This window comes from Squalius cephalus, assembly GCF_949319135.1.
Source record: "Squalius cephalus genome assembly, chromosome: 1".
Taxonomy (NCBI): domain Eukaryota; kingdom Metazoa; phylum Chordata; class Actinopteri; order Cypriniformes; family Leuciscidae; genus Squalius; species Squalius cephalus.
In genome coordinates this window covers 39,593,870-39,617,986 of record NC_137122.1, presented here as the reverse complement: position 1 = coordinate 39,617,986, position 24,117 = coordinate 39,593,870, and the positions used below count along the sequence as shown (strand labels likewise).

General features: G+C 40.6%; 2 protein-coding genes across 3 annotated transcripts; both read right to left on the bottom strand.

Annotated features, from left to right (window-relative positions):
* Positions 1-1,506: 1,506 nt before the first annotated feature.
* zp3e (zona pellucida glycoprotein 3e) lies at positions 1,507-15,578 on the bottom strand (the record flags this gene model as incomplete). Its single annotated transcript, XM_079893296.1, has 17 exons — positions 14,967-15,578; positions 14,769-14,890; positions 14,586-14,689; positions 14,330-14,507; positions 14,140-14,257; positions 13,992-14,068; positions 13,833-13,921; positions 7,438-7,522; positions 5,999-6,070; positions 2,801-3,386; positions 2,603-2,724; positions 2,420-2,523; positions 2,173-2,350; positions 1,980-2,097; positions 1,825-1,910; positions 1,664-1,752; positions 1,507-1,574 (listed from the first exon to the last, which is right to left on the bottom strand). The coding sequence occupies exons 1-17, from the start codon at positions 15,540-15,542 to the stop codon at positions 1,507-1,509; spliced, it is 2,772 nt and encodes a 923-aa protein (XP_079749422.1). The 5' UTR covers positions 15,543-15,578.
* Positions 15,579-15,815: 237 nt separating this feature from the next.
* Positions 15,816-23,708, bottom strand: ddx42 (DEAD (Asp-Glu-Ala-Asp) box helicase 42). Of its 2 annotated transcripts, none has more exons than XM_079856461.1 (18): positions 23,579-23,708; positions 22,989-23,219; positions 22,487-22,652; positions 22,322-22,383; positions 22,106-22,142; positions 21,360-21,512; positions 20,777-20,881; positions 20,573-20,692; positions 20,284-20,460; positions 19,961-20,089; positions 19,483-19,582; positions 18,749-18,796; positions 18,539-18,636; positions 18,169-18,445; positions 17,800-18,026; positions 17,600-17,710; positions 17,300-17,401; positions 15,816-17,197 (listed from the first exon to the last, which is right to left on the bottom strand). In XM_079856461.1, the coding sequence occupies exons 2-18, from the start codon at positions 23,204-23,206 to the stop codon at positions 16,628-16,630; spliced, it is 2,700 nt and encodes an 899-aa protein (XP_079712587.1). In that variant the 5' UTR covers positions 23,207-23,219; positions 23,579-23,708; the 3' UTR covers positions 15,816-16,627. The 2 variants fall into 2 exon arrangements, with proteins under 2 accessions (XP_079712587.1, XP_079712588.1); XM_079856462.1 differs by having other exon boundaries at positions 22,989-23,216; positions 23,579-23,659.
* Between the last annotated feature and the right edge of the window lie 409 nt (positions 23,709-24,117).

The window sequence follows — 24,117 nt, the reverse complement described above, 5'->3', positions numbered from 1 at the left end:
TTATTATTAGTCAAATATGGACACAGAAAAAGCATTTTGTTACTCATACTAGCTACATATCTTTATCACACAAAAGTAATCAGAATAAATATTGCGACCAGGGCGATACTTCAAAATAATTGAGTGTTTACATATTATGAACAGAGATGTGGTCTGTGGTCAAGTCGTGTCTCTCCTCTTTCAAAAACTCTGCATCGCAAATTAATCAGCAATTGAGAAATTCAAGTTTAAATAGCTTTATTGGCATGGTAAAAAAGGCTTTACATTGCCAAAGTTGAATCAGGCAGTGATTGACAGCGCTCTGGTCCTATGACATCAGTCATTGACTGATACAGTACTTTTTGTACTGTAGGCTACAGTACAGCTACTGTACAGTACTCTAGGCCAATGTTGTTTGGGGTGGCTGGGGGGAAATATGATCTAATCAAAGACTGTAACCGAATGTAGATAAACAAGTCATGTAATGATTGGGCTAACAGTTAAATCAAGACAACACAGCTGTATAATGTTATGGACCTGGGATTAAAAATTGCAGTTTTAACGAGGACATTTTTGACCTTTAAGTCCTGAGAGTAACTTTTGTAAAATAGATTTATAAGAGGGTATGGGGGAGAAATAGTAAAATTACAATACAAATTCAAACTTGTGCCAAAACGTATGCAGTGTTACACAATTCTATGTCCAACGTGCTTTTGTTCTGCGGTGTGCAGTAACATCACCATGTGATGTAAAGAACTATGAAATTAATATTGATTGTTGACATTGAAACAGAAACAAGAGGCCTCATTTTCTGCACAAGTTAACATTTGTTTAAATTACTACTTAAAGCAACAAATTAATTTGCCTCTAAATCACCCAAACAGTTTGTATGTCAAATGATAATTTAGGGCACACTTATGCAAAGGGACTTCCACTACACTAACATGGGGTTAAAGGCCTTGCTCCTGTAATAAAGACAGCTCACACATGCTTCCTAGAACTCAAAAACAATGGGTGCTTCTCATTTCTAATTTGTACATTATTTCCTCCACTCATGTCTCAGCTCCAACCCCCTTAGAAATGAGGACAAATGAATTGAAGGAAGGCTACTTTGGAATATTCAAGCGTCACTTCAAATCATCAGCTGATGTCCTCTTGAAATATGCCAGATATGGTTTAAACTACAAGGTAAAATAGATTGTGACAGATGTAAAGGGGGAGGGAAATGTATACATGCACAAGTTTCTCAACAAGATGACTTCCATATAGGATACACCCGTGCATCCTCACTTATAGCTCCATTGGAAGCCTTCTCACTCGTTCCTTGCAGTGCAACTAAAGAATTGAGATACTTCAAGATTATTTTTTAAAAATCAATTTCGAGGTCACAGGCTGGAGGACTGAGGAGCGAGGAAGCATCAATTTGGTGACTGAGAAGCACCCAATGTTCCAGTCAGCAGCAATGAAACAGTTACAAAATTAAAACAGTATGAGAAAACTTTATTTTGATATTCTGCAATTGGTACACTACATGGGAATGAAACCATGGTCCTTGACTCTGATGGGTCCAACAGATGCCCTGTCCCACCACCAATCTGCTGAAGTAAGTGAGAACACTTAAGCAAATGACCATACAAACATTAACGTTTGAAAGCTTAAAAAAAAACAAAAAAAAAACACATGCCTTTACGTAGCTGATCACTTCCACTCCTAATGCCACAGGTTGCGTCACAGCAGCCACACACCTGATCATCCTCATCAGCAGACACCCACCTGTCAGACAAACCAAATATTAAGTCCTCATACACTAATGTTTTGAAGTAACTCATATCAGTGAAAACATACCTATTAGCAGAGAAGGAGCAAGCTTTCTGCTCAACATTAGTAGGGTTGGATGCTGCAGCCACCTTGAGAACACAAGCAATGTAGACCTAGAAAAAGCCAAATTATTTGTACACTCCATGCCAACATGCACCCAAACTGCTAATCCACATACATACAATTCCACTAATCTCTTGCTGGAATCTGAACGTCACCAACTGAAACTGCAGCTTGTCAGTTTGAGTCCGGGGCATAAAGCGAGAGCCTGAGCCTGTGAGCTTAGCATCAACTAGACACCTAGGGTGGAAGAACAAATAAATTCAGACATTCCATGATGCCACATTGTGTGGTTCTTGAAGGACCTCTACTGACCCATTATTCTCAATAAAGGAGTATCTGGGTGTAGCACTGGTATCAGGGACTGAAGTAGCCACACAGCTATCAACAAACACACGAAGAGGAATGTGGTTGTACGACCTCAGCGAAGCCTCAATATTAATGGAATCACCCAGGAAGTACTGATTAGACGGTCTTTCAAATCTCCAGTCATCTGCAAATAAATCGTTTTAGCTCAGGTTCACAAGCACTGGCATGTTACAAACATTTACATTATACCAACCAGTCATGAGCTTGAGGGAGAAGACCAAAAGTTCCTCCGCAACTATAGTTGAGGCGTATGGGGCCCAAGTGGGCATTAAGGCATCACTGCTCACATCAAGCACTCTGTCAAGGTATAAAGAATCAATCCCTTTTAGTGCAAATTATAGCATATTCTGCAATCCTGAGTCAACTGAAATCTTACCTTGGATAATGACACTCGATACCAACCACCACACCACTGCTCCTGACAATAGGACCACCATATGAAGCCTCTTGTGGGGTGTAGATAATGTTGAACTTATAGACAAGCTCATCCTCAGTCACCTAAACAGAAAGGTTAATAGAAGAACAGTCACATGGACGGTTCAGAGCACCTATGATTGTCACAACAGAACCTTACCATTGATGTGCTGCTACATCCATGCAGTTCAGACTCAAAGATCAGCACTTGAGCAGAAGAATCCTCTCCAGTTGCAGTACAGCCTCCCAGTGTAAAACCAGAGGACAACAGTGGGTGCCCAGTCCCAAAGAAGTCCTTCATCACTTCCACATATAGTGAATTCTCTCCACACTGAGCAACTACACTGTTGGCAGGGACAGGAAAAGGCAACTCAAAAGGAATGTCTGGCTGCAGTGGCTCCTCTGGTAGACTTGGAAAGCTCCACGTCAGTTTCGCCACTGGACCCTGCAACAGCTCTTTTAATTGAACACCCATAAGATCTTGAGAAGGCTTCCCAAAGTCAGTCCTGACTGGTGTCTGGACAGGAAACTGAGCGGGAAACCTTTGTGTTGCAAATACAGTGTTACTGGGAACCAAAGACATCCTGTAATCAGCCTGTTGAGAAGCTTGAGCTGATGTTCCAGGCTTAAACTCGCTTGGACTCCAATTATCTGCTGCTCTTGCTCTCCATTTTGCTTCAGAAAATTCAAGTGCAAGAACAAACACCAATCCAAATCCAACCTGCCAAAACCCCATTATTGCCAAACTTGATTCAATGACACATTAGGGTGCTACCATCCAAATTTATGCAGATGTCAATCAGAATGGCTCCACCTCTCTCCTGACAAGCATAATCTTTCTCTGCACCTGCCAATTTACTCAGTCAATATAACACAGGTGAAAGTCATTGATTCTAAATGAAGAACCATACAAGGGCATGTTAGTAGCTAAACCAAATAATTGCTTATTTTAAATATCATAATGACAGATCAATTCACAAACAACCCCAAGTCTTTTTGTGTCTTCCTTTTTTATTCATTCAGAAACATGGCCACAGACAGAATTGTACACTATTCAAAATAACAAAGTTTAGTATGTGTCAGGTTTAGATTTTTACAAACGTTCTTCCCTCACATCAACAGCAATCTTCACAAGGGACTGAAATGGAGAAATTTAGTTCAGAACCAAAGGAATGCAGGATCATAACATTATTTTATTATAGATTCATTGATATGTTTTTCATTACAACTGTGAGTGATGGTGGATTCAGTGTAGACTTCATTCTTTCTTGAACTATATGGTGGTCAGCACCAAAAGACTATAATCTGAACAGTCTACTACAAAAATTGAATTTAAAATATTAACAGGTATGAACAACGACAAGCTCATTAATGAACATTAAGAGCTTAAAAAAATGTTGGTGTTTAAAGCATGTTTAACATAGATTTTTATATCCAACTATATCTATACTGAAAAACATGGCGAATGTAGTAAATCCAGATTACATTCACACACATTCATACATGGGGTGAGCAGGGCTAGTTGTAACACACATGGTTTAAACTTCCCACACATGCTTGCATGACAAAACTTGGTGTATTTACTAGTTGCCATATCAACACTAAATAGAGATTTTTTTTTTTTTTTTTTTTTTTTATTAAAAAATCTTTGTAAGAAATCACTGAACATTTATTTAACTATTTAAATTTATTTAAATAAATTTCTCACTGAAGCTGATTTTGTGTTAATTTAAAATTCGACAAATCTGATATTATTTTAATCTTTTATCTGTTATTTAACCAGCAGAAGACACTAGCAGGGTTTAAATTAGTTGCGCAGGTGCAGGGGCACAAACCTATTAGAACTATGCTATTCTATACTTTTATAAAATCTATTGAGAAGCCATGAGAAATAGATGAATTAAGGCTGAAAGTCAATGTTCAGAAAGGATTAATTATTATTGTTTTGAACTATACTAGCTGTGTTTTGCGGTGTTTTTGTTGTCAAACTCAAAAATGTGTTTATTTTTAATTATTAAAAAATCCCATTATTTTATATGAAAAAGTTAATAATTGTATTTTATTGATAAAATATTTTAGTTTGTCTTGTATATTTTTTTTATTAGATCAGATAACATTTTAATCTGTCATATGGTCATGTTACAATGTACCCCTCACATGTTACAACATGCCCTATCTATGGTCTATGGGGCATGTTGTCACATTTTACTTCCATTCTTTCAGGGTAAATTAAGAAATAAATATACACTGTATTAAAGGAACAAAACCACATAATTGTACTAGACATGTGTGAAATTAATGTGGAAAAGAAATTCCCTGAACCCCAAGTGGATTTATACAAACTGAGAAAGTCAGAAAGTGTTCGCTCTCCCCTATACACATGGTTCTTTAAAGGTTCTAGTAACAGTTCTATTTAGAACTGTATCATCCTGAAGTAGCACACCTACTCCGCGCAGAAATAGTGAAACTGCTGTGCAAAGGGGCCATAGAACCGGTACCTCCTTCTCTGGGCGAGTCAGGCTTTTACAGCCGTTACTTCCTCGTACCCAAGAAGGACGGAGCTCTAAGACCTATCTTAGATCTGAGATATTTGAACAAAGCTCTCATGAGAAGACCGTTCAAAATACTCACAACCAGACAGATATTCGCGCAAATTCCGAGGGACTGGTTTATTTCTCTCGATCTGAAAGATGCGTACTTTCAGATTCAGATAATACCCCGTCACAGGCCATTCTTGAGATTCGCCTTCGACGGTCAGGTATATCAATACACCGTCCTTCCGTTCGGCCTGTCTTTAGCACCCCGTACATTTACAAAGTGCATGGACGCGGCTCTCGCTCCCCTGAGAAATCGGGGTATGCGGATTCTGAACTATCTGGATGATTGGCTGATTCTGGCACAGTCAGAGATAGAACTTATATCTCACAGGACAGTGCTTCTCAGCCATCTGGAAAGCCTGGGTCTTACGGTCAACTGGACCAAGAGCTCATTACTGCCCAGTCAGTCAGTCTCTTTTCTGGGAATAGAGCTGGACTCTGTGGCTATGACGGCCCGCTTGTCGACACAGCGCGCGCGCCGTGTTCGACACCTGGCCGCGTCTTTCCAGTAGGGCAACATCGCTCCTCTGAAAAAATTTCAGAGAATGCTGGGCTGTATGGCGTCAGCTGCAGCAGTGCTTCAGCTGGGCTTACTGCGTATGCGTCCGCTGCAACGCTGGCTGAACGCTCGAGTGCCTCACCGAGCTTGGGCTTCCGGCGGCATACGAATCAGAATGACCCAGAGCTGCGTTTCAGCCCTGGAGCCCTGGTTAGCGGCCGACTGGTACCAGCAAGGAGTGACGATGGGAGCTGTCTCGTACCGAAAGGTCATCTCGACGGACGCCTCCAACTTAGGTTGGGGTGCTCTCTTTGAGGGCAGACCAGTCTTTGGCCTGTGGTCAGACCGAGAGAAACGCCTATATAAAAACTGTCTGGAAATGATAGTGGTCGAGAACGCGCTGAAGCGTTTCCTCCCATAGGGCTTGGCAACCGACGTCACTGTGCAGTGCATTCTGGGACGTAAACAATAGGGCGCCGCCATTTTGTGAGGCCACATCGGGCGAGACGTTTATATACTGTCTATGCTTAAAACAACCACTTACTACACGAAAATAATGTTGAAAAGTCGATTAAAAGAACGAAATGTACTATACAGAGACAAACTTCTACCTGATGCAAGAAAACGGTACATGGAAAAGATGTCATTGATCGGAAATATGGATCCGTATGAGGTGCCTGCAAGAGAATATACTCGAGACCTCGACGATTTACCTCCTCTGACATTTCCAGATATTTTTGTATATTTAGTCTGTGGTGTGAGTGCATATTCCGAGGCTCAGTTTTGTAATTATAAATCTATGGAAGCCCACGTTCAGTTCACAAATGGCTGGGTCCATGACTTGGAAGCCTACAAACCGCCGAGTTGTGAAAACACTGTTGTTCGTACAAAGGTGCATATCCCTGTATGATGAAAGCATAGATGCCAGTGACCTGTCTGCTGTCCTGCGACAAGCACATGAATGCTGTAAGTGTGACTGACGAGCAGGCAGCAGCTGTAGAAGAGTACACCAGGCAACAACATTTGTCATCTGCATGGTATGATTACAGAAGCGGAAGAATTACAGCGTCAAAATCCAAAAATGCATGCTGTATATGAAATTTGTTACATGAAATTCAGTGTTTTAAAGTAGATCAACACAAGAAGCACAAGAAACTTGAATTATTTTATTAAAAAAGTTTTTAATGATCAAATTGTCATCCATTTTCATCTGAAGTATTTAATGTACAAATAGTATACCATGTTCATTCTAAGGAAGGTACACACACACAAAACAAACATGTTCAATCTCAGGAAGGTACCACACATTTCACACACACCAAATAAAAACCAAAAAATTATTTTTACCATTCAACATGCACACTTTTGTTTCATCTGGCCTTACAACAACACTTGTATATGTGTTAACTAGAAAACAGCAAACATTGACTATCTTATCAAGAAGGGTAAATTCTTCATCCTTACAGGGAAGCAACAAACTAAATGGTATTGTGTTATGTAATAGTGTGCACTTATTGTGCAAGCTACCTATTACCCTTTCAACATGTATCCTAAGGTGTGCTATAGCATGTGTTTTCCACATCCTTAGCATCGAGTTGACATCTGCTTTTAGTGAATGCAGGAATTTTAACTTCTGCGCACATCATTCCCACACTGTCTTTAATATTAAATCCTTAATGTCTGCGGCCATGCCGATCTGACACTGTGGCTGTGACTTCAAAGTGACCCATGTGCAGGGTTGGAGCCCAGTCTGGATGAGACTCATCCATCTCATATGCTAGTTTACCTTTGGGGAGACAAAAGTATCCATATTAAAACAAATTATTGCAAGCAACAATGGGAATACTATACACTCATATACTATAACACTAGGGGATACTATACAATAACACATACACACACACACACACATACATATATATATGTATACATATATATATGTATATATATATATATATATACAGTGCAATGCATAAGTGAATACACCCATGCTAAAGTTGACTAAAAAGAGGAATAAAAAATCATATTTTGGAAATTGAACTTAATGCCTTAATTTAAAAAATTAGGAAAAATCCAACCTTTAAGGACACCAATTTTCTTTGTGAATGAATAATGTATCGTAAATAAATAAATGTTCTTCCTTAAAATACATGGTGCATAAGTGAGTACACCCCTATGTTAAATTCCCATAGAGGCAGGCAGATTTTTATTTTTAAGTATTTAAAAAAAAAAAAAATTAGGATACTATGCATCCTGATAAAGTTCCCTTGGCCTTTGGAATTAAAATAGCCCCACATCATCACATAGCCTTCACCATACCTAGAGATTGGCATGGGGTACTTTCCATAAGATCATCTCTCAATGCAAATCAAACTAGCTTTTAGGCTAACTGAAATAAAACCATGCCAATCTCTAGGTATGGTGAAGGCTATGTGATGATGTGGGGCTATTTTAATTCCAAAGGCCAAGGGAACTTTATCAGGATGCATAGTATCCTAAAAAAAAAAAAAAAAAAATACTTAAAAATAAAAATCTGCCTGCCTCTATGGGAATTTAACATAGGGGTGTACTCACTTATGCACCATGTATTTTAAGGAAGAACATTTATTTATTTACGATACATTATTCATTCACAAAGAAAATTGGTGTCCTTAAAGGTTGGATTTTTCCTAATTTTTTAAATTAAGGCATTAAGTTCAATTTCCAAAATATGATTTTTTATTCCTCTTTTTAGTCAACTTTAGCATGGGTGTATTCACTTATGCATTGCACTGTATATATATATATATATATATATATATATATATATATATATATATATATATGTATGTGTGTGTGTGTGTGTGTGTGTGTGTGTGTGTGTGTGTGTGTGTTATTGTATAGTATCCCCTAGTGTTATAGTATATGAGTGTATAGTACACGTGTGTGTGTGTGTGTGTGTGCATATATATAGTATATGAGTGTATAGTGCATGTGTGTGTGTGTATATATTTATATATATATATATATATATATATATATATATATATATATATATATGAAGAGTTCAGATGCAAAAGCCTCTAAGTGCCATCTGAAATTTTCTTGAATGATCATTTTTATCAAGCTCGTATATTTATCTTCAATAATTTCACTTAAATGGCAATGCAAATTGCCTATTAATTGTCATTTAAGTGAAATTACTTTATTTAAATATACAAGCTTTATAAAAATGATAATTTAGAGGAAAATTTCAGATGGCACTTAGAGGCTTTTGCATCTGAACTCTTCATATGCACACACACTCACACGTGTACTATACACTCATATACTATAGTACTAGGGAATACTAGTATTATTATTTTATATATATATATATTTATATTTATATTTACACACACACACACACACACACACACACACACACACACGTGTGTACATGCATGCATACACATACTTTACACTTCAGTTCCAGTTGAACTCATGTGGAAAACATACTTAAAGTGTTATAAAGATAATTTCTCGTGCTTCAGTCACAGTGATCAAAAATAACCAGTTCAGGCTGGGTTACACCTCGGAATATCTGAGTGGCTCAGCTGAGTGCTTTGTTTTGATCACATGATTCATTCAGCACACTTTAATGCCTATTAGCTTGCTTGCTGCCGCAAAGTCGACAGAATAGTGCTAAGTTAGAAAATGCAGATGAACCTATGTCTACTACTCTCGGGAAAATAACACAATCATTTGCTAAGTGAAGTTTATACACTTACCCGAATGAAAATGCCTGGAACACACTTTCAATGATCTTGGGATGTTTGCGAATGTATGTCCGTGCGTCTTATGGCGGATATCCAGGCCATCCATCTCCGCATGGTCATATCGGACACATGACTCCCTTCATTCTGTTTCCAGGCCGGGAAACAATAAAAAAAATCTGCTGTCTAATTTTATGCCCGTCGATCGTGTGAACGAACATTACATCCAAAAACAACTAAAACTTCCTCGCCGCGTCAAAAGCATAGGTCAAAAGTGGCCTCACAAAATGGCGCTTTTTCCCATCAGCCACCGCGACGCTAGAGCCGTGACGTCACGTCGCCAAGCCCTATATATACGGGGCCACCACGTTCTAGTCCGCACGGACAACATGTCTGTGGTGTCCCACGTGAACCACCAGGGCGGTGTCAGATCCAGGAATCTCTGCGATCTAGCAGAACGCCTCCTCGTCTGGGCTCAGCACTCGCTACGCTCCCTGAGAGCCGCGCATGTGCCGGGCCACCTGAACGACGACCCAGACAGACTGTCCAGAGACAACATTCCCCCGGGAGAATGGTCCTTGCATCCTCAGACAGTCCAGTTACTATGGCGCCTTTTCGCGTCGAAAGACAACGCTCATTGCCCAAGGTTCTTTTCAAAGAACGAGGACGCGCTGGCCCAATCCTGGCCCAGCCGCCCACTGTATGCTTTCCCTCCGATCTCGCTTTTACCACAGGTAATCAAGAGAATCAGGGAAGCGTGCCACTCGGTGCTCCTCATAGCCCCGCGATGGGAGAACCAAACCTGGTTCCCAGAGCTGATGCGGCTGTCACACGTGGCCCCATGGCTGATCCCGGTGAGGAGAGATCTTCTCTCTCAAGCCGGCGGCTTGATTTAGCATCCCCATCCAGAGCGCTGGTCTCTGCATGCGTGGATAATCAACGGATACCCATTGCCTTGCCAGAAGGGGTTGTGAACACGATCACGCAGTCTAGAGCTCCTTCTACGAGAAGGCTATACGCGTCTAAATGGTCAGTGTTCTCCTCATGGTGCGCCGACAAAAATCTAGACCCACGAACTTGTGGGGTCTCATGGGTGCTTTGCTTCCTTCAAGAGCTGTTGGACTAGGGCAGATCCCCCTCCATGCTCAAAGTGTATGTTGCGGCTATTGCAGTGTTCGCAGAGTCGACACGTGGCCAGTCAATAGGAAGGAACGAGCTCATCATCCGCTTCCTTAGAGGAGCCAGGAAGATTAATCCCCCGCGGCCCCCGTCGGTTCCTATTTGGGATCTTTCTTTGGTCCTAGAGGCCCTGAAAACACATCCCTTTGAACCCTTAGATTCTGTGGATCTAAAATACCTTTCGCTCAAAACCGTTTTTCTGATAGCCTTGTCTTCAGTCAAACGTGTGGGGGATCTATGCGCTGTCTGTTAGCGCCGAGTGTCTCGAGTTTGGACCAAATGACTCTAAAGTCATCCTCAAACCAAGACATGGTTATGTCCCCAAGGTGATTGGCACTCCCTTCAGAGCGCAGGTCATCTCTCTATCGGCTCTGCCAGCATCCGGTAGTGGGGGCGATAATAACCTCCTCTGCCTTCAGGCGCTCGGAGCAGCTCTTTGTTTCGTTTGGTGGACGCACCAAGGGTCTCGCCGCCTCGAAACATAGCCTGTCCAGATGGATAGTGGACGCTATCGCAGCAGCTTATGCGTCGAAACACCTGCAGTGCCCTCTGGGCATCAGGGCTCATTCCACTAGAGGCATGGCCTCATCGTGGGTTTGGTCCAGCGGGATTTCTATTCATGACATTTGTATGGTGGCGGGCTGGGCCTCCCCCTCTACATTTGTTAGGTTTTATAACCTGGAAGTTCCCGCCTTGCAGGCTAAACTTTTGTCAGTCTAAGCGGTGTGTATGTTCTGCCCAGATTGTTCGTGTGCAGGCTACTCTCACGTGACTTTAGCTCTCCTGGTTGAGCTGCACTATGAGGGTTGATGTTCTTTAATATAGACCGGCAGCGCCGCTCTGTATCCCCCTACGGTGTGCTTATGTACATGCGCCCGCGTTGCTGGCCGCCTGATTCCCACTTATCTGTGTTCCCCGGGCTTCCCCTGGGACTCATGTAGTGGATGCTTGGAGCACACAGCGTTGACAAGGGGTTCCCGTAGTCTAAGCAACTTACGCAATACGAGAGAACCTCTAGTAAGAGAACATACTCGGTTACCTAATGTAACCTCGGTTCTCTCTAGAAGAGGGAACGAGTATTGCGTAACCTGCCGTGCTCGCGCCACGAGCTGATTTCGCTTCAGTCGATGAAAACCAGGGTAGCAGCCCCCGAGCCCTTCCTTATATACGCTAAGCCACTCCCATTCTGGCGGGCTCTGACGCGTGAGGGCGCGGGCACCCACCATTGGGCGTGACGTCACGCGGGGCTCAGTGGTTGGCTGCTGTAGTTGCCGCAGGGCAGACAATGAGTGCACTAGACAGCTCGCTCTAGGTCTGCTAGCTGCTGCACTGCGTTGACAATAAATACAAAAATTAAGGATAATTTTTTGGCTTCATATCTCGAGAAAAGATGACTTTACCCGTAGCGTAAACAACTTAATACTCGTTCCCTCTTCTAGAGAGAACCGAGGTTACATTAGGTAACCGAGTACGTTCTTTATTCCCGCCTTTTTGTTTTTCAAATCTGTAACTGTCAAAGCCACCACACTACTGGTTTTCTGGAGCTCATGCAGCTGTACAACTACACAGGCTGTCAAAAAACTCTCAACAGGTAAATGATTTCTTTCTTAAAATGTCTATAAATTTTAACTTTAAAAATTGTAACTAGTTTCCTATCAATTATGTCTTTTTCTCTTTTTAGTTTAACAGAACATGTAAGTGTGATGGGCTTGAGCACGGAAATAGTAGACCATCCGGGGACTTCTGGCATACTCTTTTCAACATACTATGCTTTAGGACACACTTATTTTATTCTCATAAACTGTTTAGGATGGGTAGTATATACATTGAGACACGGAGACTGTGTTTTATGGCAACTGGCATCCTGGGGTGTTGAAATACTACTGGGTAAATTGGCAGTGGGCGAGAATAACTGGCTGTAGCATTGTTTTTCAGAGAAACAGGTATGTAAACTTAGCATGTTTCCTAAACATCTGAGACATATTATGGTATTTTTTATGCTTTAGAAAAGTCAAAAAATTACATACAGCACCTTTAACAGTATAGAACGTACTTTTTGTAATTAGGTTGTGAAGTAATTACTTATTCAGATAATTACCTACTTACAAAGTCTGACAGCTCAATATTCATTGGCCGATGGCGGCCATGTATTTCGAGAAGCGCGAATGTCCTCATAGACAATATAGTGGCACCTTGAACGAAGACACCGCATGCCAGTTTTCAAGTCAAACTGACTGATTGTTGCATAGGTAAAGCCATATTCATGTTTTTTTTGCATTTTATAGCACGTAATTTTTCACAAGACCACAGACTGAGCCCAGACATGTGTACAAGAGGGATAGCTGTTTTAGTAGAGATGACCATGCCCACTTCAAACATTTTGGCACCCTGTAGCAAAAGTGAATTAAAATTGACAACCAGACTCCAGAGAATCTTTCTGCACAGGTTTGGTTCTTATCAGGCAAAAAACCTAGGACTAGCTCACAAAAGTAGGTTTTCTTAAAAGAAAACTGAAAATTTCACCAGGATGAAATCAAATTCAATATGCTTTCTGTCAAGCATTCCAATGACATAAGACACTTGAGCCTGTGACAAATGGTTTAGGAGTTCTGAGCCATTACATACTTTTGATCACAGTGGCGCCACCATCAGGTCAATTGGGGTGAGCCTTGGTGACAGACAAGTTGGGTCTACTGCCATCCCGCAAATTTTCAAGTGCTTACTTGGAAATTCTATCAATTACAACAGGGTTTCAGCATACACACTTGAACCCCCAATAAAGCAAAAGCATCCAGTAAGAACCAGAAAGGATATGCTGTTGAAATGCCCTTTAGTGTTGTAATAGGCCTAGCCCCACAAATGACTTGAGCAATATGCCCCCCCACATAGGCCAGTAGAAATAGGCTTTTTGTGGTGCATACCTGAACAGAAACCATATAAACTGAATATATATGTTTAAGTGTAGTATGTGCAAGTACAGACAACAAAAACACCACATTACATTAAACATTTATTAAAATCACCAGAAGTCACATGACATCTCCAGTTATTTTTGGCCATAGCCATATTCTTTAACGTCGATGGGGCCGACAGATGCTCTTTCCCAGCGTAGATCTGAGGAACAAATGATTTGTGAGAACTAGCCATGCATGACAACAACAAGTTACCAGAGTTAAACCAAACCTGTAAGCAGTTGATCACTTCCACTTCTGATGCTACAAGTGGTGTCACAGCAGCCACACACCTGGTCAGAATCATCTGCAGACACCCACCTGACAAAACAAACCCTCAATTAAGTTAAAGCAACTAATTACCTGTACACTTATCTAGCAGGCAACATACCCATTAGCAGAGAATGAACAAGCTTTCTGTTCAGAACTTGGAGAGGTTGCCACCTTCAAAATGCATGTGATGTACACCTGCAGAGACAATTGTTTGTACACCATGGCAACATATCATACAAATGGTCACAATTACAAGACATACATACCAGCCCACTGTCTGCTTGCCAAAACCTGAATGCCTCTAGCTGAAACCCTAGCTTATCAACTTGAGTCCGGGGCATAAAGTGAGACGTGGAGCCTGTGAGCTTGGCATCAACCAGGCACCTGTGAACAGAACCCAGTTAGAAGTCACACAACCCTTCTGGAAGCTGGGATACATAAGGTAGCACCTCTTACCCATTATTCTCAATAAAGGAGTATCTGAGGACAGAAGCAACATCAGGGACTGCAGTAGCTACGCAGCTGTCCACAAACACACGGACGGGAACGTGGCTGTACAAACGCACTGATGCTTCAAGATTGATCATGTCACCCAGGAAGTACTGGTTAGAAGGCCTCTCAAATCTCCAGTCATCTGCAGAGAGGAAAGAAAAAAAGAACTCTTAACAGATGATTTACAAGCATACTACAAATATGTTTGGCCTACACCAACCAGTCATGAGCTTGAGAGAGAAGACAAAGACTTCCTCTGCAACCTTAGTTGAGGCATATGGGATCCAAGTGGGCATTAAGGCATCACTGCTCACATCAAGCACTCTGTCAAGGTATAAAGAATCAATCCCTTTTAGTGCAAATTATAGCATATTCTGCAATCTTGAGTCAACTGAAATCTTACCTTGGATAATGACACTCGATACCAACCACCGCACCACTGCTCCTGACAATAGGACCACCATATGAAGCCTCTTCTGGGGTGTAGATAATGTTGAACTTATAGACAAGCTCATCCTCAGTCACCTAAACAGAAAGGTTAATAGAAGAACAGTCACATGGACGGTTAAGAGCACCTATGATTGTCACAACAGAACCTTACCATTGATGTGCTGCTACATCCATGCAGTTCAGACTCAAAGATCAGCACTTGAGCAGAAGAATCCTCTCCAGTTGCAGTACAGCCTCCCAGTGTAAAACCAGAGGACAACAGTGGGCGCCCAGTCCCAAAGAAGTCCTTCTTCACTTCCACATATAGTGAATTCTCTCCACACTGAGCAACTACACTGTTGGCAGGGACAGGAAAAGGCAACTCAAAAGGAATGTCTGGCTGCAGTGGCTCCTCTGGTAGACTTGGAAAGCTCCACGTCAGTTTCGCCACTGGACCCTGCAACAGCTCTTTTAATTGAACACCCATAAGATCTTGAGAAGGCTTCCCAAAGTCAGTCCTGACTGGTGTCTGGACAGGAAACTGAGCGGGAAACCTTTGTGGTGCAAATACAGTGTTACTGGGAACCAAAGACATCCTGTAATCAGCCTGTTGAGAAGCTTGAGCTGATGTTCCAGGCTTAAACTCGCTTGGACTCCAATTATCTGCTGCTCTTGCTCTCCATTTTGCTTCAGAAAATTCAAGTGCAAGAACAAACACCAATCCAAATCCAACCTGCCAAAACCCCATTATTGCCAAACTTGATTCAATGACACATTAGGGTGCTACCATCCAAATTTATGCAGATGTCAATCAGAATGGCTCCACCTCTCTCCTGACAAGCATAATCTTTCTCTGCACCTGCCAATTTACTCAGTCAGAATAACACAGGTGAAAGTCATTGATTCTAAATGAAGAACCATACAAGGGCATGTTATTAGTAGCTAAACCAAATAATTGCTTATTTTAAATATCATAATGACAGATCAATTCCCTGAAACACAAACAACCCCAAGTCTTTTTGTGTCTTCCTTTTTTTATTCATTCAGAAACATGGCCACAGACAGAATTGTACACTATTCAAAATAACAAAGTTTAGTATGTGTCAGGTTTAGATTGTTACAAATGTTCTTCCCTCACATCAACAGCAATCTTCACAAGGGACTGAAATGGAGAAATTTAGTTCAGAACCAAAGGAATGCAGGATCATAACATTATTTTATTATAGATTCACTGATATGTTTTCTCCCCATTACAACTGTTATGTTTAGGTTGTTGATCAGAGTGTTTGTGGATTCAATGTAGACTTCATCCTTTCTTGAACTATACTATATGCTGGTCAGCACCAAAAGACTATAATCTGAACAGTCTACTGAAAATGTTTAATTTAAAATATTAACAGGTATGAACAACGACAAGCTCATTAATGGACATTAAGAACTTAAAATGTGAACACGCTGGCGAATCTTAAAGAAAATATATAGTTCACAAATAGTTTGTGAAGCAGCACACAGTAATAAAAAAGTACTCAACTATTTGAAATCAGATTATATTTCCAGTTACAAAGCCAGAGTCAACATTTTCTCATTGTTTTAGTCTCTTCAGAAAGAAACAACTTGTGTGCCACTGAACAGGTATCTACTTTAACACAACACTTGGGCTCAAGATGCATTTGATTATTCATCCTGCCAATTCACAGCTCTAAATGGTTGGAATAAAAAAAAAAATTAAAAAAAAAAAAAAACCCACACAGACAAATAAAGACACTGTTGGGGAGACTGGGTCAGCTGTGTGTTCAGATCTAATAACAGTTGACTGCTTCTATCCTATACACTTTAATTGTCCCATCTGCTTTTCTTGCGTTTAGGGGGATCAGGAACTGCAAAGCTGTCTTTATGAGTCCCTGACCTCTCACCCCCATCTCGTTCTGACCGTCCCTCTCTGTCCCTATGGCTCCCTTCACCGTTTCGGCTATCGCCATGACGATCTCTGTCACTATAGCGGTCCCTTTCCCCATAGCGATCACGGTCTCCCCCACTATGCCTGTCACCATGACGATAATGACTTTCTCCATGACGACCCCTGTCGTCAGCATTCCTATCACTACGGGACCCCTCTTTTGAAGAAGAGCTAGAGTAAGAGTCTGAAACCGAGCTCAGGGAGCCAGCGCTACTGAAGCCGCTCATTTTGGTGCCTGAGCTGAGGGCAGGGGGCGGCAGCATGGAGGAAAATGAGGAGGACGACGATGGAGAGTAGGACAGGTGGGGTCTGTCAGGCCCCTCAGGTGCTCCTGAAGGCAAAGAACTTAGACTTCCTGCACTGGTCCACCCAGAGGAGCTGCTGGACTTTGTAGTAAGTTTAGGAGGAACACCAGATGCCGCCACAAAGTGGTTTTTATACTGAGCCTGAGAAAAAACAAGAGCATGTTTAACAAACTTAATAAATTGGTATATTTACACACATGTAAACTATATCTATACTGAAAAAACATGAGAGAGGGCTTTTACGTGAAATGCTTGCTTCAGGGCAGACATACGGTCTCCCATGGCTCCAGTGGAGGGTTTGTAGGCCTCATAGTTACCAAGAGCAGCACCACTACTACTGCGCTCCTGATTTAAGAAAATAAAAAATACATTAGCAATCAATTGGCTCGGTTCCTGTTTGTATGGTAATTGCAAACACAGGAATAACTAGGTTTTATGGAAAAAAAGTACAGGAAAAACACGAACGGACATTTATATAATAATATATTTAAAAAAGAAAATATTAAAATAAAAAAAATGAAGCAAAAGTAATATCAAACTAACAGTGGATTCAGATCCAAGTCCAGGTCTCTCTCTGTAACCCAGGCCACCACCTCCAATATTTAGCTTCTTCCCTTTCCCTCCCTTAAAGCGGGATTTCCGGAACCAGGGATTCTTAAAAAAAGAAAATGCAAAGTTGGTGAAAAAAATAAACAAACCATGCACAACGAAAAATGTACATTGCAAACAGGATGTTGTTTTACCTGCATTGCCAGGTCCATCAGCTCCTTTGAAACACTCTGATTGGCTCCCTCTAAATTGCGAACCAGGTCACCAGCGAATGAAGTGTCTTTAGTGGTGAGCAGAGTGTAAGCTACACCTTTCTCTCCTGCACGACCTGTTCTACCAATTCGATGTGTGTGTGTGTCAATGTCTCGTGCTACATCGTAGTTCACAACCGTACGGATAGATGGAATATCCAACCCACGAGCTGAAAGAGAAATTGTATTTGAATGAATACAGAGTTATTTATAATAAAGGGAATAAGTACACAAATGGAAACAGTTCATCTATCTTGAACAGATACAGATAGTACACAAAAAAAGTAATGAAATGCCTCAAGTGACACTAACCAGCAACATCAGTAGCTACCAATATGGGCAGATTCTTCTTCTTAAAGTCAGCAATGACTTTGTTCCTCTCACTCTGATCCATGTCTCCATGGAGCAGCCCCAGGCTATAACCTTCCTGATTTAAATTTGTAGCCAGCTCCTCGCAGTTAGCCTTTTTAGTGACAAAGACCAGCACTGAGCCAGCGGAGGTGAACTCCACCAGCCTGCGGGTTAGCCAACCCCACTTCTCCTTCCCAGTCTGCAGCACCTCCACTATCTGAGTGACATCTTCATTAGCCTGGGAGGATGAGAAAAGAAGTTTAAATAAACTTAACACTATGTGTTCAAATACTATGTGTACAAATTATTTTATAAGAAACCAGGGCTGCACCTCTCCTATATCTCCCTGCACAACACGGATGGGGTCGACCAAAATATCTCGTGCCAGCTTTTCGATTTTCTTCCGAAATGTTGCACTGAATAACAGAGCTGTGAGAGATCAGGTCATGAAGGGCTTATAAGTACAATAAATGGAGTCATGCTGGAAACTAGTAGAAATGTTTTAAAGCAGCACAACAATATGAACATGAAAGATACTTACTCTGTCGATCAGGTCTGACATGGCTGGCAATGGATCTCACTTGATATTCTGTATAATGCAGGTTAAATTTAAGGCAAGGGTATCACAATTGTACTTTTTTTCCTTAAAGGAATAGTTCACCCAAAAATTCTACCATAATTTACTCACCCTCATGTTGGTCTGAACCTATAATACATATCACATATAAACACCGATCAATGCACATACATAGAGCACATCGAATATGGTAAACGTCTGAGGAGTGAGAACCAATGAGGTTTGTTCTTGCAAGCGCATTTGAGCTTCCATTTACCATATTTGATGTGCTCAATGTATGTGTGTGGATCAATGATTATATGTGAATAAAAGCCTAACTTAAATATGTTCACCATTTAAGTGATCACGTCTCTTCAGAAGACTGAATTAAACAGCCTTTATGGACATTTTGAAGCTTGTTTTGGTGGAATAGACTTAAGTGGAAGGACAGAAATATCTTAGATTTCATTAAAAAGTTGTTCATTTCTGTTTCGAAGATAAATGATAGTCTTATGGGTTTGGAACAACATGAGGGTGAGTACATGATGAACAAATGATCATTTTGGTAGAACTATCCCTTTAATTCAATACTTTGGTGACCAAACAGCAATTGTGAAATGCGCTGGTTTTTTTGGCAGAGCTTTTAATAGAAAAAGAAAAAAAAACATGGGATAAAAATGAATGATACAATACAGAAAAAAGGGACATTTGACACATACCAAAGCCCATATCAAACATGCGATCAGCTTCATCAAATACCAGGTAGGTCACTCGTTGCAGAGATGTAGCTTTCTTCTTCACATGATCGATTAGACGACCCTATGTGAGAAGAGCAAACATATGAATGAAATCTTCATACAATATATTCACTTTCAAAGACAAACCAAGGAACACCTTTAGTAAAAAGAAACAAGTTGAATGAGGTTGTGTATTGAAAGATAACTGCCTGGTTTCACAGAGAAGGCTTAAGACTAGTCCCAGACTTAACTGCATGTTTCAGCTGTTTTAACTGAAAGTAACTTGCACTGAACAAATCTTAAAATATGTCAGTGCCATTGTTTTATCTCAAAGATGCACAACAGTAATGTTTTTTATAAGGCATGTTTATAAGTGCTACTTAAATGTCCTAATTTAACTAAGGCCTAATCCTGGCTTAATCTAAGCCCTGTCTGTGAAATCAGGCAGAGATGTTCTTACTGGGGTGCAGACAACAATTTCAGCTCCTTCCTGTAGAGCTTTGGCTTGTTCCCACATGCTGCCACCTCCGTACACTGCCACTGAGCGAAGGCCATATACCTTCCCGAATCGCTTGCATTCGGAATGGATCTGAACCACAGAGGTAAGCAAGTGATTTAAGTGATTAAAACCCAAAACACACTACACAACCTTGAATGATGACCAAGACTACTTTATAAGAAGAACATATTTAATTATTTTGCTCAGTAATTATTTTTTCATCTCCTTCCACACGAATCCCTTACACCTTCTCCTAATATGAAGGAGCTTTCTTTCTCACTGACCTGTTGACAGAGCTCTCTAGTGGGGCAGACAATCACAGCAATAGGTCCTTCTCCCGGCTCCAGCTCCTTCTGGTCCATGATGTGCACCAGCATTGGCCAAATAAAAGCTGCAGTCTTTCCGCTGCCGGTTTTGGCAATGCCAATCATGTCTCTGCCACTCAAAGATATGGGAACACCCTAGTGAAACAACACACACATTACTTTAGAAAAATAATCCAATACCTAAAATGACTACTTTGATGACAGCATAAATGAACAAAGGGCCATTTGGATGGGTCTGACAGCTCACCTGGCACTGGATGGGTGTGGGTTGAGTGTACTCGGATTTACGGATCTGGTGCATAAGCTGCTCATCAAATCCAAAGTGGGCAAAACTGGTGGATGGTTTAGGAGGGGCTGCACCTGAAACCTGTTCATTTTGAATACGGTTTAACGTTGGTTGAAAGAAAGAGAATGATCATTTGTGTATGTACTTGTGTGTGCTGCCATTGACCTTCAGGTTGAGTTTCTGTCTCAGTTCCACCACTCCAAGCCCAGTCAGACTGCTGAGTTCCTCATGCTCAATATAAAAGTTCTTCTCAAAGGGAGGATAGTCAATCTACAAACAGAAGAGAGGTAAAAAGTCATTATTTACATCTCATACTTTTCTTTAAAGTATATACAGGGGCTTTTTGATATGAGAGATCTAATAAACGACAATGTACTTGCTCATCAATAGAGTGCAGCAGGAATGAATAGGAAAACCTGGAAACAAGTTAGCAATCTTCCAGTTCCATTCCAAACAGTTCCATCGTACCAAAGTCAATGGGTCTTTTGTTAAATGCCTGAAATAAGATTTTATTCTATGACATATGAATCCATAATACCCCCCCCCTTTTTTTTAAATCATAAACGTTTGCTAGTCACAGAGCGTATTTTCTGCAATAATCCAAAAGCCAATGCACAAATTCCTAATGGCTTTTGTTTGAGGGAACCAGGGAGATGCAATCTTCTGGCCTCCAATTGACATAATTCCCACAGCACTCTATTAGGGATGTTAATGCAACAGCTACTGAAGGGAGATGCAGTAACAGTACCTCTGAGTGGTCTATGGGGGGCAAGGGCAAGATAATCTTTTTGGTAGTAGGAGCAATGGGATTCCCATCGCTGTCATAGTCCACTTCTTCCTCCTCTTCCTCTAGGGTCAACCCAGCTGTTGGATTCTCCGCCATGTAACGGAAATATGCTTCCTGCAAAGAACACAAAACCATGCTTTAAATCAAGACAAAGAGCAGCAGGCCTTTATATCTGAAAATAAGAAAGTCATTCAAATGGAACTACATCAAATTCACCTCCGAGAAAATACGTATTGCCTAGGAACTGACCCAGAGTAACTAATTATATGACATAGCAAGTTCTCTCCAAAATTTCAAAACCACATATCTGACAGCACTGATATGGTGTCAATGACATTAACTGATCACTGACATTTTAACACACACATTTAACATGGACTCAAATCTCATGTTTCAGTAACAAAAGAATCACTCTACCTGTAAACAATTAAAGAAAATAGATAATGACTGAGAACTTTTGAATCTGTTGAGAAATCAAATCTGATGAGTGCATTTATAGCCTTAAAAACAAGCTACTCTATGATCTTTTGCACCAACTCTATTACCAAAAGCACATTTTAATGGCTCAGTCTGTAAACTGATGTGTGTGTGTATATATATATATATATATATAGTGTATAAGGAAGAAAGATAGAAAAAGGGTTGGGACACAGCCAATGCTGTGGCAAAGATACGATGGCGGTAGTAACGTCAAGAGGGTCACTCACTTGGTCATCTTCTTCTTCAATGTCATCCCGTATACCCCTGGAAGAAAGAAGCGGAGAAAAAAAAAACTTCCCTGCGACTCGCTCAATCACCCATGGAAACCCATATTCTACCCATTAACCCCCATTTTCTATTCCCATCCTCTCTGCTATAAATATTATCTGAATGAATGGTCTTAAAATTATATTTTTTTTCTGTGGATAATTGCAGAATCTTACTTGGCCAACTTTTTCTCTTTTTCCTTTTCCTCAAGTTTCTTCATGTCCTTTGCTGCTTGGTCCTGAAAGAAGTCAAAAGAATTACAAGAGAAAGAATTAAAGCAAAAGAGCAGCAATGTTCACTGCCGGTTCTAATAGAGATCAGTTCAGGAACGCATCTCTCACCTCCACCTCAGCCATAAAGGCATCAAGGGGGTCATCCTCACTGTCTGAGCCTCCTCCTCCTCCTCCTCCACCTCCAGATTGGAACTGCTTTCTAGTGGGAGAGTTCTCGGCGGGTATATATGGCAGATCTGCACTGCTAGACTCCTCTTCATCATCCTCAAAATAACTAAAAATACATTTCAAGCATTAAACGTAATAGCCTCTTTCGTTCACCCAACACTAATTCATTTACTCAACCTCAAAAGGAGACATTAGGTATAATAAGAGTCTCCGTCAACTTTCATTTTCATGAAAGGTGCAACAAAAGCAATGAAAGTGAATGGTGACTAAAAACTCATCTGCTTTTGTGTTCTACACAAAAAAGGAAGACATATGGGTTCTGAACAACATGAGGGTGAGTAAATAATGACAAATGTTCTTTTTGGGTTAAACTGCGTTTTTCGATTTTTATTTTGGGGTGCAATGTCTTCATTTTAAAAAAAGACACATTTTAAGTACTTACGCATTCTCCTCGTCGAAATTGGCTCGTTTTGTTCCTATTTTGTAAAAAGACGAAAGCTGCTGATTCTTGCCATATCCACCTGATGGTCCTGAACTTCCAAATGCGGAGTGGGCCTTCTGGGTAACAGGAGGTTCCTCTTTCTTCCCACTAGCAAGAGAGAATCCCCCAAATCCAAAGCCTCGCTTGCCACTGGGGCCTCCCTTGTTCCAGTTCATCATCGCTGTTGGGCTGCTAAAAAAAACATCAGATTGGAGGTTTAAACACCTTTATAAAACACAAACACACACACACACACACACACACACAAAACCCCATCAGGCTATTGAAGCACAACAATTACAGAATCTGCTTGTAAATATCGCTCAGCTTTGCTGTTGTTACCATATCTTTCATTTTCAGTGTTCTCTTCTTTAAAATTGTTCTCAATATTTCTGTTATCAAACAGCAGGTAGGCGACAGTGTTTTGTTATGCTGTGCTGATGGCCGTGGAGAGGCCTTGAGCTGTGCATAAACGGATTATGTTTCGATTACTTTCACTAATATTGCGTGAAAGAGTAATCGATATATTTCTTCGCTTTCTGGTCATTTACCTGTCACTGATACGGTGGGGGAAAAAGCGATCTTCTAAAGTGGGTGGACACCTTATTTATCCACAGCGTATTTACCACTTCAGGCTATCTTGCACACTTCTTGGAGATTGTGTGTTACGTAATTTACAATGGACTCGTTTTGTGTTGCGTAAAATTTACGCGACGCGTTTGGTGTAGAACGTAGAATGCAATGTTGCCAGATCCCCATCTTATTTCAGTGTGATGTATAGTAATAATATTAATAATATTGTATACTGTATATTTATATATTTACAATATATATATATATATATATATATATATATATATATATATATATATTGTTTATCTTTTTTATTTGATTTAGATCTGTTGAACATTTCACGCTAGTTTATTGTTGATTGACTGTTAACTTTATGCCATTCATAATATGTTGTTAAAATAAATAAATAAATAAATCTTAGTGTATGAATTGAGAAAAATGTTATTGCTCTGCACAGAAAACATAGAATACATACAAAAACCTTTGATAAAATGCATTTTCAAAATAATGCACAATA

Excerpts from the sequence above, each read along its gene's own strand:
- ddx42 (XM_079856461.1), bottom strand. The coding sequence starts at position 23,206 with ATGATGAACTGGAACAAGGGAGGCCCCAGTGGCAAGCGAGGCTTTGGA. Across the intron at positions 18,446-18,538 it reads TGCAGGGAGATATAGGAGAG|GCTAATGAAGATGTCACTCA; the intron begins GTGCAGCCCTGG and ends TCATCCTCCCAG. Across the intron at positions 17,711-17,799 it reads TGATGGACCTGGCAATGCAG|AATCCCTGGTTCCGGAAATC; the intron begins GTAAAACAACAT and ends TCTTTTTTTAAG.